Consider the following 14268-nt stretch of genomic DNA (forward strand, 5'->3'; position numbering starts at 1 on the left):
ATTTGGGAGAAACAGGCAAATTTTTTAAGATATCCGGCGTTCTTCTTAAGCACTGACTGCTCAATGCTCTCACGCCGAGGACCAAGAACACGGCTTTCTGAAGAAAAAGTGTAACAATACAGAAAAAAGCAGGTAGCGATGTTTTTTTTGCGTGTTGGTATAGAACGCTTGATACTTTTAACAACCCTAGTTGTTTAGTTGTTGTTTTTTTTTATAATGAATTGATCCTTTTATTCAGCGGTCAATCGATGTATTTACCGTGACAAAAATGAAAATAAATGACGAATGGAAAGCCTAGACAGTAGAAATATAGAAGTCACAAAAGCAAACACCATAACGAGCAGAAACTGTTTGCTGCCATGCACGTACAGTAAGTTAGTACCTCAATCTGATCTCTGAGGTGCAGCCGACATGAAGGCAACGCGAGACACAAGATTCTATTCAGTCTCCACCCCTGATGTCTCTCACATGATCCAGAGAGAGATGGAGGATAAACAGAAAGCAAGAGAGCGCACGCACCTATTCAGTAACTCAATCATGGCACAGCTGAGACTGGAAGCTTTGCACGTGTAACACAATGCGAGATCAATGACGACAATAATGTGTTACATAAACATAATGATGTATCGCTAGTGTAGTACTTAATTGGTGTTATTTAGACACATAAAATCGAATTTTAAAAAATGAAACAAAACTGATGACCCGTTGCCGCCCAGCTGCAGGGCCTGGTGGCGGAACTGCGCGAGGGGCTCCGCGACTCCCTGGCCGAGCAGGGCGAGCTGCATCAGAGGGACCACAGATTGGAGGAGAAGCTGCGGGCCCACCAGACAGATGTGGATGATAGGATTATGGGCCTGAAGAACTCCCTCAACACTTTCAAGGTGCAGGACACGCCATGAAAAGACCTTATGGACACACACAAACACACACACACACACACACAGTCTGTACTGTACTGTATAATTAAGGTTGATCTGCAAACTAATGAAGAGCATCTGACTCAATGGACGCAACAGAGTAATGTAATATATTAGAGAGGAAGGCAGCTATTTTAGACATGCAAAGGTGGACATCCATCTCACACGTTATTGATAACCTAATATGAGTTGTTACACACACACTTTGACAATCTGTGGTGTGTTTGCAGGAGGAGCTGAGTGCTGCCTTGTTCCACATCCAGGATATGTCAAGCAAACAAAGAGAGGTGATCCAGCAGGTGGAACAGCTGAACTCACAAAGGTGAGGTTTGTTGATGTTATTGACTTATGTGCCAATCAGACATACAGTATTTGCTCACAGCGGGACTGCCAGCAAATCGATGCTAACATGCTATTTAGGCTAGCTGTATGTACATTTGTAGCTATATTTGTATCCAGTAGAGATGCGCGGATAGGCAATTATATCATCCACATCACCAAAATCGTCATCCACCCGCACCAACTTTTAATCGGGACCGTACCCACCCGCCAACCGCCCGCTGAATTACATCAGAGGTCAGCCACCTTTACCACTCACAGAGCTATTTAAAACTGTTTCACAAAGTAATGAAGTCAATTGGAGCCGCTAACGTTCTCGCGACTATCCAATAGCGTTCATCCTGTATACAAGAATATGGGCGTGCTGTGAAGCCATTGCCTTAGACACCTTCAACAACATGTACGAACCAATTCTTGGTCCAGCAACATGTTGTGTGCAGCTTCCGCAATCACACGTATGAGATTGAAAGGCATACTGGGTGATACAGAGTACAATGATGGTTGTGATATAAACAACTTTAACACTTACTAATATGCGCCACGCTGTGAAGCCACACAATACAAGATGGAGAACATCCTCACAGTAACACAACATAAACGCAACACAACTAATACCCATACTCCTTTGCATTCATGACAATTCCTGAATATATTTTACACCCCCGCGCCCCTAACCCCGCCCACCTTACCGACGCACGGGGGGGTGTATAAAATAGTCAGGAAGTGTCATGAATACAAAGGATTATGGGTATTTGTTGTGTTGCGTTTATGTTGTGTTACTGTGAGGATGTTCTCCCGAAATGTGTTTGTCGTTCTTAATTGGTGTGGCTTCATAGCGTGGTGCATATTACTAAGAGTATTAAAATTGTTTATATCACAACCATTAGTGTACTCTGTGTCACCCAGTATGCCTTGCAGTCTTGTGCGTGTGTCTGCGGAAGCCACACACAACATGATGCTGGACTGACAAGCAGATCGTGTATGATGTAGAAGGCGACAAAGCCAATGGCTTCATAACACGCCCTAATATATAATATCTGGGTGACTGCCGACAGTCATTCAAGAGAATAATAGCGTCTCCTATTGACTTATTCGCTTTATGACACAGGTCTTAAATGGCTCTTTAAATGGCAAAGGATACCGATCCCAGAACCATGTATATCAAATGTCTCCGGATGGTTCAAGCGGCACCCGCCCGAATCTAATTAAAATAAATTTTTTCGCCATGTCAACCGCCCGACCCGCGGTTTACCCGCGGACTCCGCAGATGAAACCGCAAACCGCGCATCTCTAGTATCCAGCCTTTCCCTCCACCCACATTTAATGCCAAACAAACACTTACCAATCGACCGATTTAAGTTGCTCCAGTGGTCAAAAGATGTAGTCGTTGGTTAGAAGGCGATCGCCGAATAGCTTCAATAGCTATAGCTATAGCTATTGAGTACATATCTATTCGCTCAATAGCTTCAGTTTCTTCTTCAATTTAGTTTTCGCTATCTGCTTCCACACTACAACCATGCGTAATCTGTTGAATCACTTAAGCCGCTGAAATCCGAGTCTGAATCCGAGCTAATGTCGCTATATCTTTCTGTTCTATCCGCCATGTTTGTTTGTATTGGCGTCACGCAGTGACGTCACAGGCAAATGGACGGGTGGATTTACAGATAGAGAAAATCAGGCACTTTAAAGCCTTTTTTTCGGGATATTCCATGATGGGTAAAATTTAGAAAAAAAATTCAAAAAATAAAATAAGCCACCGGGAACTGATTTTTATTGGTTTTAACCATTCTGAAATTGTGAAAATGTTCCCCTTTAACTGTCCTTCACAGGTGCAGCCTGACTATGGAGTTATTATTATTATGGAATTATTATAGCTCTGGTTGCACACTGCTGGCTTCTTCCTGTGACTCTATGTGCTAATTGATCTCAAAACAGGAAGAGCTCCAACCCTGACGTGCAGACATCACCAAAGGACGATCGCCTCGGCCAATCGGACCTCAGCATTGTTCAGCGCTACTTTGTTGAGTCGCCACAGAGGAGCGCGTCGACGCAGAGTCAGTGTTTTGGGATGGTTTTAAAAGCTTTGTGGTGACATAAATCCACCATAACTTAACTTTGTTTGTGAATATGAATTACACGTGTCGTAGCACCCACTTTGGCCAAAAGTCCAGCGTGGGCGGAAGCGTGGGACTGCAGAGAGGATACGGACACGTCTGACAGTGTGAATGAAAAAAGTAAGAAAACACACAAAACCAAAATGTAAAATGTAAAAAAATTACAAACATCTCTCAGCGTGTGTTGTACACCACTGTGAACTACAACCAACATCATCAATGTGTAGCGTCAAAATTTAAATAAACATTGAAAAATGTTTATGAAATACTATATAATAAATTGTAATGAAAAAATAATAATAAATACAATTGAATTATGTACAGTTACATTTGTTACATTTTCTTTTCATAAAATTTAATGAAAAAAATACAATTAGAATAAATGATAATTAGATTTTAAAAATAAGTCAAATAAATAACTGTTGATACAAATAAAAAGTGTAAATCAGATTCAATGGAAAAAACAGTGATTATAATTAAAATGACATTTAAATGAGATAAAATACTGTTTAATAAACAAAACATCTAAATTGATAAAAGAAAAAGTAAAAACATTAAAATTACATTAAACAATATAATAATATACCATTTTAATAAAACAAAATGGATACATTACAATTAAAACATGTATTATATAAAATACAATTAAACAAGATTAAAAAACTATATGAATAAACAAATTCAAATTTAAAGATTAAATGAATTTCAATTAAATTTAATATATGAATAAAACTTAAATGTTCTTGACTATTTGCTAAGATGATTACAAAACGGCGCACATACTTGTATTTTGCAGACAAATCTAGGATTAAAAACTATTGTTTCCATATAAAGAAATCATAATTGAAATAAACTAAACAATATTATTTTAATTATTTGAAATTCTAAAACCGATTCAATGACAATACTTAATCCATACTGCAATTTTGCATATCTCGAACTGGACATTAATTTCTGTATACGTTACACAATATACACATTGTCACCTTTTCTGCACATTTTTTGTTCATAAAATATATTTATTTTATTGGTATTTTTTTACATTATTACTTTTCTTTAATTTTACTCGGCATTAGTCTAAACAGCAAAGAGAGAATTTAAAGGCCTACTGAAATGAGATTATCTTATTTAAACTGGGATAGCAGGTCCATTCTATGTGTCATACTTGATCATTTCGCGGTATTGCCATATCATTTTGCTGTAAGGATTTAGTAGAGAACATCGATGATAAAGTTCGCAACTTTTGGTCGCTAATATAAAAGCCTTGCCTGTACCGGAAGCAGCAGACGATGTGCGCGTGACGTCACGGTTTGTGGCGCTCCTCACATCTGAACATTGTTTACAATCATGGCCACCAGCAGCGAGAGCGATTCGGACCGAGAAAGCGACGATTTCCCCATTAATTTGAGCGAGGATGAAAGATTCATGAATGAGGACAGTGACAGTGAAGAACTAGAAAAAAACAAAAAAAAAACAAGGGCAGTGGGAGCGATTCAGATGTTATTAGACACATTTACTAGGATAATTCTGGAAAATCTCTTATCTTCTATTTGTGTTAATAGTGTTTTAGTGAGATTATAAAGTCGTACCTGAAAGTCGAAGGGGTGTGGCCACGGGTGTGGTGACCGCCAGTGTCTCCGAGGGATGCCACGTTTCTTGACAAGGCAAAGCAGCTGGGCTGAGATTTTTTTTTCTTCCCTCCATGGAGTAAGCATCCGACGGTTAGTGGCGGCTGGTGGGAGGAGGCCAGAGAGTCCACAGCTGCAGGAGGAACGAGGCAAACTCTCCGCTCATGTCTGCGGTAAGAGTCGAATGTAAACAAGGAAACGCCGGCTGTGTTTGTGTTGCTAAAGGCGGCCGCAATACACCGCTTCCCACCTACATCTTTCTTCTTTGACGTCTCCATTAATATTTGAACAAATTGCAAAAGATTCAGCAACACAGATGTCCAGAATACTGTGTAATTATGCGATTAAAGCAGACCACTTAAAGCTGTGATCGGTGCTGGATCAAAATGTCCTCTACAATCCGTGACATCACGCACACGCGTCATCGTACACGTCATCATACCGCGACGTTTTAAACAGGATACTTCGCGCAAAATTTAAAATTACAATTTAGTAAACTAACCCGGCCGTATTGGCATGTGTTGCAATTTTAAGATTTCATCATTGATATATAAACTATCAGACTGCGTGGTCGGTAGTAGTGGGTTTCAGTAGGCCTTTATTTTTACGGATGAAACATGTTTCCTATTGTGCATACTGCATAGGACAGTAAACTCTTTGAACTTTGATCAGGATGTGATAAATGACTGAATTGTCAGAGAGAAAACAAATATTGTATTATCTTGCAACAATAATTTGTTCTATTTTTTAAATTATGCCTAAAATTATTCTAATTGGGGCAGTGTTTTATAATATTTTATACGTATATAAATACATAAATAACACTAGGATACCCCAGCAATACGTCATAACTACATGACATTAAAGTCAACATATTGCGATTCTTACAAGCTTTAGAGCTTATTGGTAGACGTTTAAAAATGTGTTTGTGGTTCTTTACTTCGGATTTTGTTGTTTTGGATGTGCAGGTTTGAGACAGAAGGCCGCCTTGGAGCTCCTGGAGTCAGAGAGGATCTACGTGTCCCACTTGTCTCTCTTACTGAAGGCCAACATCTCCTTCAACGGGTTGGAGGTACTCGCTGCTAAGGAAAAACGGTAAACAGTAGAGCTCGAAAAAGTACAGTACAACTTTGAAAAGGACATTAAATGGTGAAAGTGATGACAGACACCTAAGAGGACATAAAGGATTTATAAGTGACAGTGATCTAGATCTAAAAAGCAGCTTGCTAATGTCATGGCTGCACAAAAAAAGCACATTTTGTACAGTGCAAAAGTAAATTATCATCTAAATATAGCTTTTTTTTTTCGTGATAATTTAACCTTTTTTTCCACTATGTTGACTAAAGATGTTTGACTTTCAGTCCTTTCCCTAGCTCTCTGAGGTTCCTCATCCAGCAACACCTGGACCTCCTGCACACCCTCCAGGAGCGCGTCCTCCGGTGCCAGTGGCAAGGCATCATGGGAGATATATTCATGAAGCTCACCAGCAAAGAGGCAAGTTTCCTTTACATTACACCTCACTGCATTACCATGCATAGACTCAATATGTGCGGTGTAAAACCTTTACTGTATAGTCAAAAAAACACATCATATATAAGTAAACATTGATTGATTGATTGATATATTTACATTCATAACAAGGTAATATTAGCCATAATCATGGTTGACTCATCCAGGGGTCAATCTACATAGTGTTAACTGCTGAAATATGTTGTTGAATTGTAAAAAAATATATATATATATTTATATACAGTATATGTATATGTATATATATACGGTATATATTTATATACAGTATATGTATATATATACTGAGTATATATATATATATATATATATATATATATATATATATATATATACATACTATAATTTATATTTGGCATATAAATTATAGTCAAACCTTTGGAAACAGGTTATTAGTTGCAAAAGCTCGTTTTTGCTGCTGACGCACTACTTATACGCGTAGCACTGGCCTACAAAATGTTTTCCTAAATAGATTTTTTTTCAGTTAAAAAAAATCAAAAAATGTTAATCAATATGACTGAAGAAAAATGTGATATATATATATATATATATATAAATTTATATATATATATATATATATATATATATATATATATATATATATATATATATATATGTATATATATATATATAGATAGATAGATATAGATATTGATACATATATATATAGATATATATCTATATAGATATATATAGATATTGATATATATCTATATATATCTATATAGATATATATGTATATATATGTACATATGTATATGTGTGTATATATGTATATATTTATATATGTATGTCTATATATATATAAATATATATATATAAACATATATATATATATATATGTACATATGTATATATGTATATGTATCTATATATGTGTATATATATATATATATATATATATATATATATATATATAAACATATGTAGGTGTGGGAAAAAATCACAAGACTACTTCATCTCTACAGAACTGTTTCATGAGGGGTTCCTTCAATCATCAGGAGATTTGATTGAGGGAACCCCTCATGAAACAGTTCTGTAGAGATGAAGTAGTCTTGTGATTTTTTCCCACACCTACATATTGCGCTCCACCACGGTATCGAGCACTATTCTCTGGATAATCCAATCAAGACATATATATGCAGTGGGGAGAGTGGCCGTGCGCAACCCGAGCGTCCCTGGTTCAATTCCCACCTAGTACCAACCTCGTCACGTCCGTTGTGTCCTGAGCAAGACACTTCACCCTTGCTCCTGATGGGTGCTGGTTGGCGCCTTGCATGGCAGCTCCCTCCATCAGTGTGTGAATGTGTGTGTGAATGGGTAAATGTGGAAGTAGTGTCAAAGCGCTTTGAGTACCTTGAAGGTAGAAAAGCGCTATACAAGTACAACCCATTTATCATTTATTTATATGTATGTATGTATGTATATATGTATGTATATATATATATGTATGTATATATATATATATATATATATATATGTATGTATTCCATCCATCCATCCATTTTCTACCGCTTATTCCCTTTCGGGATCGCGGGGGGCGCTGGCGCCTATCTCAGCTACAATCGGGCGGAAGTATTTATATATATATATATATATTTATATATGTGTGTGTGCGTGTGCGCACGCGATGAAGTTGCGACTTGTCCAGGGTGTTTTACAATAAACATAGCAGCACTATATGCTCACTGGGGGTGTGCCTTTAGCGTCCTCTCTAATTTAATTTACATGATTAAGCTTACACAACGAATGGTAGGTCAGTCTGGTTAATGTCCATGGGGCTTCGCAGTGAACCAAAGCGTGCCTTTAGTCGTCCAAACAGACGACTGGCGTCAACGAGTAATGTAAGCGATCAATGAGTCCATACAAAGCCAAGTGCCGGAGATTCAAGAAATTCACTGTCGCACTTAAAAGAAGCCATGCCATTAAAACTAATTTGATTTGATTGTAACTTTTCTACATCACCAAAATTGATCAAGTATGTTGCTGTATGTATACTTTTGACCCAACATATTTGGTCACATTTTCAGTTGACCCTTAATAAAAAAATCATAAAAGAACCAAACTTCATGAATGTTTTTTGCGACAAACAAGTATGTGCTTTAATCACTCCATCACAAAAAAATAAGAGTTGTAGAAATAGTTGGAGACTCAAGACAGCAAAGACATTATGTCCTTCACAAGTGTGTGTAAACTTTTGACCACGACTGTATATGTCTATGTATATATACAAACCCCATTTCCATATGAGTAGGGAAATTGTGTTAGATGTAAATATAAACGGAATACAATGATTTGCAAATCCTTTTCACCTCATATTCAGTTGAATGCTCTACAAAGACAAGATATTTGATGTTCAAACTCATAAACTTTATTTTAAAAAAAATAAAATAAAAAGATTAACTTAGAATTTCATGGCTGCAACACGTGCCAAAGTAGTTGGGAAAGGGCATGTTCACCACTGTGTTACATCACCTTTTCTTTTAACAACACTCAATAAACGTTTGGGAACTGAGGAAACTAATTGTTGAAGCTATGAAAGTGGAATTATTTCCCATTCTTGTTTTATGTAGAGCTTTAGTCGTTCAACAGTCCGGGGTCGCCGCTGTCGTATTTTACGCTTCATAATGCGCCACACATTTTCAATGGGAGACAGGTCTGGATTGCAGGCGGGCCAGGAAAGTACCCGCCCTCTTTTTTTACGAAGCCACGCTGTTTTAACACTTGTCTTGCTGAAATAAGCAGGGGCGTCCATGATAACGTTGCTTGGATGACAACATATGTTGCTCCAAAACCTGTATGGACCTTTCAGCATTAATGGTCCCTTCACAGATGTGTAAGTCACCCATGCCTTGGGCACTAATACACCCCCATACCATCACAGATGCTGGCTTTTGAACGTTGTGCCTATAACAATCCAAAAGGTTATTTTGCTCTTTGTTCTGGAGGACACCACATCCACAGTTTCCAAATATAATTTGAAATGTGGACTCATCAGACCACAGAACACCTTTCCACTTTGCATCAGTCCATCTTAGGTGAGCTCGGGCCCAGCCAAGCCGGCAGCGTTTCAAGATATTGTTGATAAATGGGTTTGGCTTTGCATAGTAGAGTTTTAACTTGCACTTACAGATGTAGCGACCAACTGTAGTTACTCACAGTGGTTTTATGAAGTGTTCCTGAGCCAATGTGGTGATATCCTTTACACACTGATGTCGGTTTTTGGTGCAGAACCGCCTGAGGGATCAAAAGTCTGTAATATCATCGCTTACGTGCAGTGATTTCTCCAGATTCTCTGAACTTTTTGATGATTTCACGTACCGTAGATGGCAAAATCCCTAAATTCCTTGCAATAGCTCGTTGAGAAATGCCTCACCCCATCCTTGTTTGTGAATTACTTAGCATTTCACGGAAGCTGCTTTTATACCCAATCATGGCACCCACCTGTTCCCAATTAGCCTGCACACCTGTGGGATGTTCCAAATAAGTGTTTGATGAGCATTCCTCAACTCTATCAGCATTTATTGCCACCTTTCCCAACTTCTTTGTCAAATATTGCTGGCATCAAATTCTAAAGTTACTGATTATTTGCAAAAAAAAATGTTTATCAGTTTGAACATTAAATATGTTGTCTTTGTAGCATATTCAACTGAATATGGGTTGAAAATGATTCGCAAATCATTGTATTCCGTTTATATTTACATCTAACACAATTTCCCAACTCGTATGGAAACGGGTTTTGTACATATGTATATACACACGTCACTATATGTATACATGTACAGTATATGAATATACAGTATGTATATATATATATATATATATATATATATATATATATGTGTGCTTATGTATATATGTGTGTATATGTATTTTTATATATCCATATATACATAGAGTATATTTATATGTATATATATAGATATACTGTACATGTATATACTGTATATGTGTGTGTATATATATATATATATATGGCAGAGGGGTTAGTGCATCTGCCTCACAATACGAAGGTCCTGAGTAGTCCTGGGTTCAATCTTGGGCTCGGGATCTTTCTGTGTGGAGTTTGCATGTTCTCCCCGTGACTGCGTGGGTTCCCTCCGGGTACTCCGGCTTCCTCCCACCTACAAAGACATGCACCTGGGGATAGGTTGATTGGCAACACTAAATTTGCCCTAGTGTGTGAATGTGAGTGTGAATGTTGTCTGTCTATCTGTGTTGGCCCTGCGATGGGGTGGCGACTTGTCCAGGGTGTACGCCGCCTTCCGCCCGATTGCAGCTGAGATAGGCTCCAGCGACCCCCCGCGACCCCAAAAGGGGAAAGCGGTAGAATATGGATGGATGGATAAATAAATATTTTGAGTACCTTGAAGGTAGAAAAGCGCTATACAAGTACAACCCATTTATTTATTTATTTATTTATGTGTATTTATTTATTCATATATATGGATATTGGGGTCTTTTTTAAGTTGATTTCAATTATGCAAGCAAGGAAATATCTACGATTGTTCATGGTGAATCAAAATTCCACAGTGTGCTTATTCAAATGATAACGAAATTATTTTTGAAACTTGCAGCCATTCGGCGTGAATGTGGAGAGGTCAAAAGTCTAGGCCTCCTCATGACTTACCATCACTAATGAATCAGAGCATCTGTTCCACAATCAAATGTGAAAATTCCAACTGAGTTAGGAAACAGTTATGCTCATTGTACATTAAAAAAAAACAAATGCCACTGAACAACACTAATTTAATGTGTGTGTGTGCGTGTGTTTGCGTGTATGCAGAGTGATTTCCTGGACTTGTACGTGTCCTACCTTAAGGAGCTCCCGGACTGCCTGGCCGTCATCAACATGCTGGCCTCCAACGCCAACAAGCCAAACTCCTTCCTGGAGGTAAAACCAAAACAGAAAGCGAGTCACATAGCCAGTAAAAGATATCATTGTTCATCCTTGTTTCCCCTCTGGGGTGGATGAATATTTTCCACTTCTGGAAGTAGTATCAGAAGTGTCTTTCACACAGAAATGAAGCCTCAATAAACCCCACTATACTTTTGCCTTTTTACACAGAATTAATCAAGTGGGCTACAATTGTCGCTGTATGTGTCAGACATTTTTATGCAGGTTCTCAGGTATTCATTAGCTCTGATGGTAGTACCTCTGATAGAGGACATTTGCCACATCCACTTTGTGCACACTTTCTCGTTTGTGTTATATATCTTATTGTGTGAATGCTCTAAAGCAGGGGTGTCTAATTCATTTTAGCTCAGGGGCCACATGGAGTAAAATCTATTCCCAAGTGGGCCGGAAGGGTAAAATCATGGCATGACAACTTAAAAATAAAGACAACTCCAGGTTGTTTTCTTTCTTTTACTTTGGCAAAAAATAGAACAAGCACATTCTATAAATGTGCAAATCATGGATAATCCTCTAGACCAGGGGTCACCAACCTTTTTGAAACCAAGAGCTACTTCTTGGGTACTGATTAATGCGAAGCGCTACCAGTTTGACACACACTTAAATAAATTGCCAGAAATAGCCAATTTGCTCAATTTACCTTTAATAACAAATATATATATATATATATATATATATATATATATATATATATATATATATATATATATATATATATATATAAATGGGTATTTCTGTCTGTCATTCCATCGTACATTTTTTTTCCTTTTATGGAAGGTTTTTTGTAGAGAAACACTTAATTGAACGGTTTAAAAGAGGAGAAAACACGAAAAAAATGATTATATAATTTTGAAACAAAGTTTATCTTCAATTTCGACTCTTTAAAATTCAAAATTAATCTGAAAAAAATTAATAGAAAAACTAGCTAATTCGAATCTTTTGTAAAAAATAAAAAAAATATTTATGGAACATTAGTAATTTTTCCTGATTAAGATTAATTTTAGAATGTTGATGACATGTTTTAAATAGGTTACAATCCTATCTGCACTTTGTTATAATATATAACAAATTGGACCCAGCTATATTTCTAACAAAGACAAATCATTATTTCTTGTAGATTTTCCAGAAAATTTCTTTTTAAAGAAATTCAAAAGGCTTTGAAATAAGATTTAAATTTAATTCTACAGATTTTCTAGATTTCCCCAGAATATCTTTTTTTAATTGTAATCATAAGTTTGGGGAAATATTTCACAAATATTTCTTCGTCGAAAAAACAGAAGCTAAAATGAAGAATTAAATTAAAATGTATTTATTATTCTTTCCCAAAAAAAACTATATGTACTTGAAAATTGATTTAAATTGTCAGGAAAGAAGAGGAAGGAATTTAAAAGGTAAAAAGGTATATGTGTTTAAAAGACCTAAAATAATTTTTAAGGTTGTATTTTTTCTCCAAAATTGTCTTTCTGAAAGTTATAAGAAGCAAAGTAAAACAATAAATGAATTTCTTTAAACAAGTGAATACCAAGTCTATTTTCTTGCATTTTCAAATTCTATTTGAGTTTTGTCTCTCTTAGAATTAAAAATGTCGATCAAAGCGAGACCAGTTTGCTAGTAAATAAATCCAAGTTTAAAAATAGAGGCAGCTCACTGGTAAGTGCTGCTATTTGAGCTATTTTTAGAACAGGGCAGCGGGTGACTCATCCGGTCCTTACGGGCTACCTGGTGCCCGCGGGCACCGTGTTGGTGACCCCTGGTCTAGATAAAACACTTCCAGTTTGTTGAAAACTCCGAGGCAATTGGTGCAGTTTGAGAAACAAAATGAGCATAGACTTTGTCTCAGTGTATCTACAAAGCCATGATTAAACTTTAAGTTACAGCCTTTTGAAGGTAAAAACTATTCAAAAGGGTTAAGTTCACTTTTCTCGTGTTTGACAGACATTTTGGGGCAACAAGGGTGCCAAATGACGATGTGTTCGAAGCAGAAGACATACAATGGCAGGTTTTAGGTTTCATGTGGGTCGAGGAGGAGGAGCCACAGTCACCCTTTATTGTATACCTCTTGCTTGGCCCCGGTATAAACCGTGCTTGCCTAACAGAATTGCTATTGTGACACCCAGTGGACACATTAAAAACAGCAGTTTATTTCATTAAAAAAAAAAAAAGCTCATTTAAATATTTTGCAAATTCCTCATGCGGGCCGGATAAAACCTGTTCACGGGCCTGATCCGGCCCGCGGGCTGTACGTTTGACACCCCTGCTCTAAAGCATTCATACATGCTTTTCTACACCAAATTTAATCCATCATTATCATTTTTACGCAGAATTTGGCACGCCCGACCTTCCATATTTTTCATCCCATTCAAACCGTTCCAACTTCAAACTGTTAAGTCTATGCAGGAATTGTGGACATTCCATTGACGAATTCCCAAAAAATCCCAGAATTCCCAGTTTTCCTGGACATTTTTCCCATTTAAAATGAATTGGCCATTTTTTAAACTTCCACCATTTTTACATTTTTCAACCGGTTCAAACCATTCCACCTTCAAAAAAATTCCACCATCCTGGAAATTCGAGCTACCATTTCCCAGTTCAAACCATTCCAGGATTTCCCAAACCCTATTTCCACCCTTTTTTTTCACTACTCCTTACACATTTTGTAACCCATTTCAACCGTTCCACCGTCAAATCATTCCTCTTAATCAGGACAAAAAACTGTGTTGTTTTTGGAGTGGAAAAATTTCTGTTTTTTCACGAATCTCTACAAATTCTGTAATACCATTTCTCAATTCAAGATGTCGATGTCGACCAATACCAACCATTTCAACTCC

The 14268-nt window shown here is 37.2% G+C and overlaps 1 protein-coding gene across 3 annotated transcripts in view; it reads left to right on the plus strand.

Moving 5' to 3' along the window:
• The window catches only part of arhgef33 (Rho guanine nucleotide exchange factor (GEF) 33), a 312937-nt gene that overhangs the window by 278150 nt on the left and 20519 nt on the right, over positions 1-14268 (plus strand). For all 3 annotated transcript variants that reach the window (XM_061911264.1, XM_061911265.1, XM_061911266.1), the window contains 7 exons: positions 717-881; positions 1148-1239; positions 3192-3310; positions 3404-3490; positions 5967-6093; positions 6360-6492; positions 11312-11419. In XM_061911264.1, the coding sequence (XP_061767248.1) occupies positions 717-881; positions 1148-1239; positions 3192-3310; positions 3404-3490; positions 5967-6093; positions 6360-6492; positions 11312-11419 (831 nt within the window). The remainder of the gene's footprint in view (positions 1-716; positions 882-1147; positions 1240-3191; positions 3311-3403; positions 3491-5966; positions 6094-6359; positions 6493-11311; positions 11420-14268) is intronic.

The sequence above is a fragment of the Nerophis ophidion genome, linkage group LG09 (genome assembly GCF_033978795.1).
Source record: "Nerophis ophidion isolate RoL-2023_Sa linkage group LG09, RoL_Noph_v1.0, whole genome shotgun sequence".
Taxonomy (NCBI): domain Eukaryota; kingdom Metazoa; phylum Chordata; class Actinopteri; order Syngnathiformes; family Syngnathidae; genus Nerophis; species Nerophis ophidion.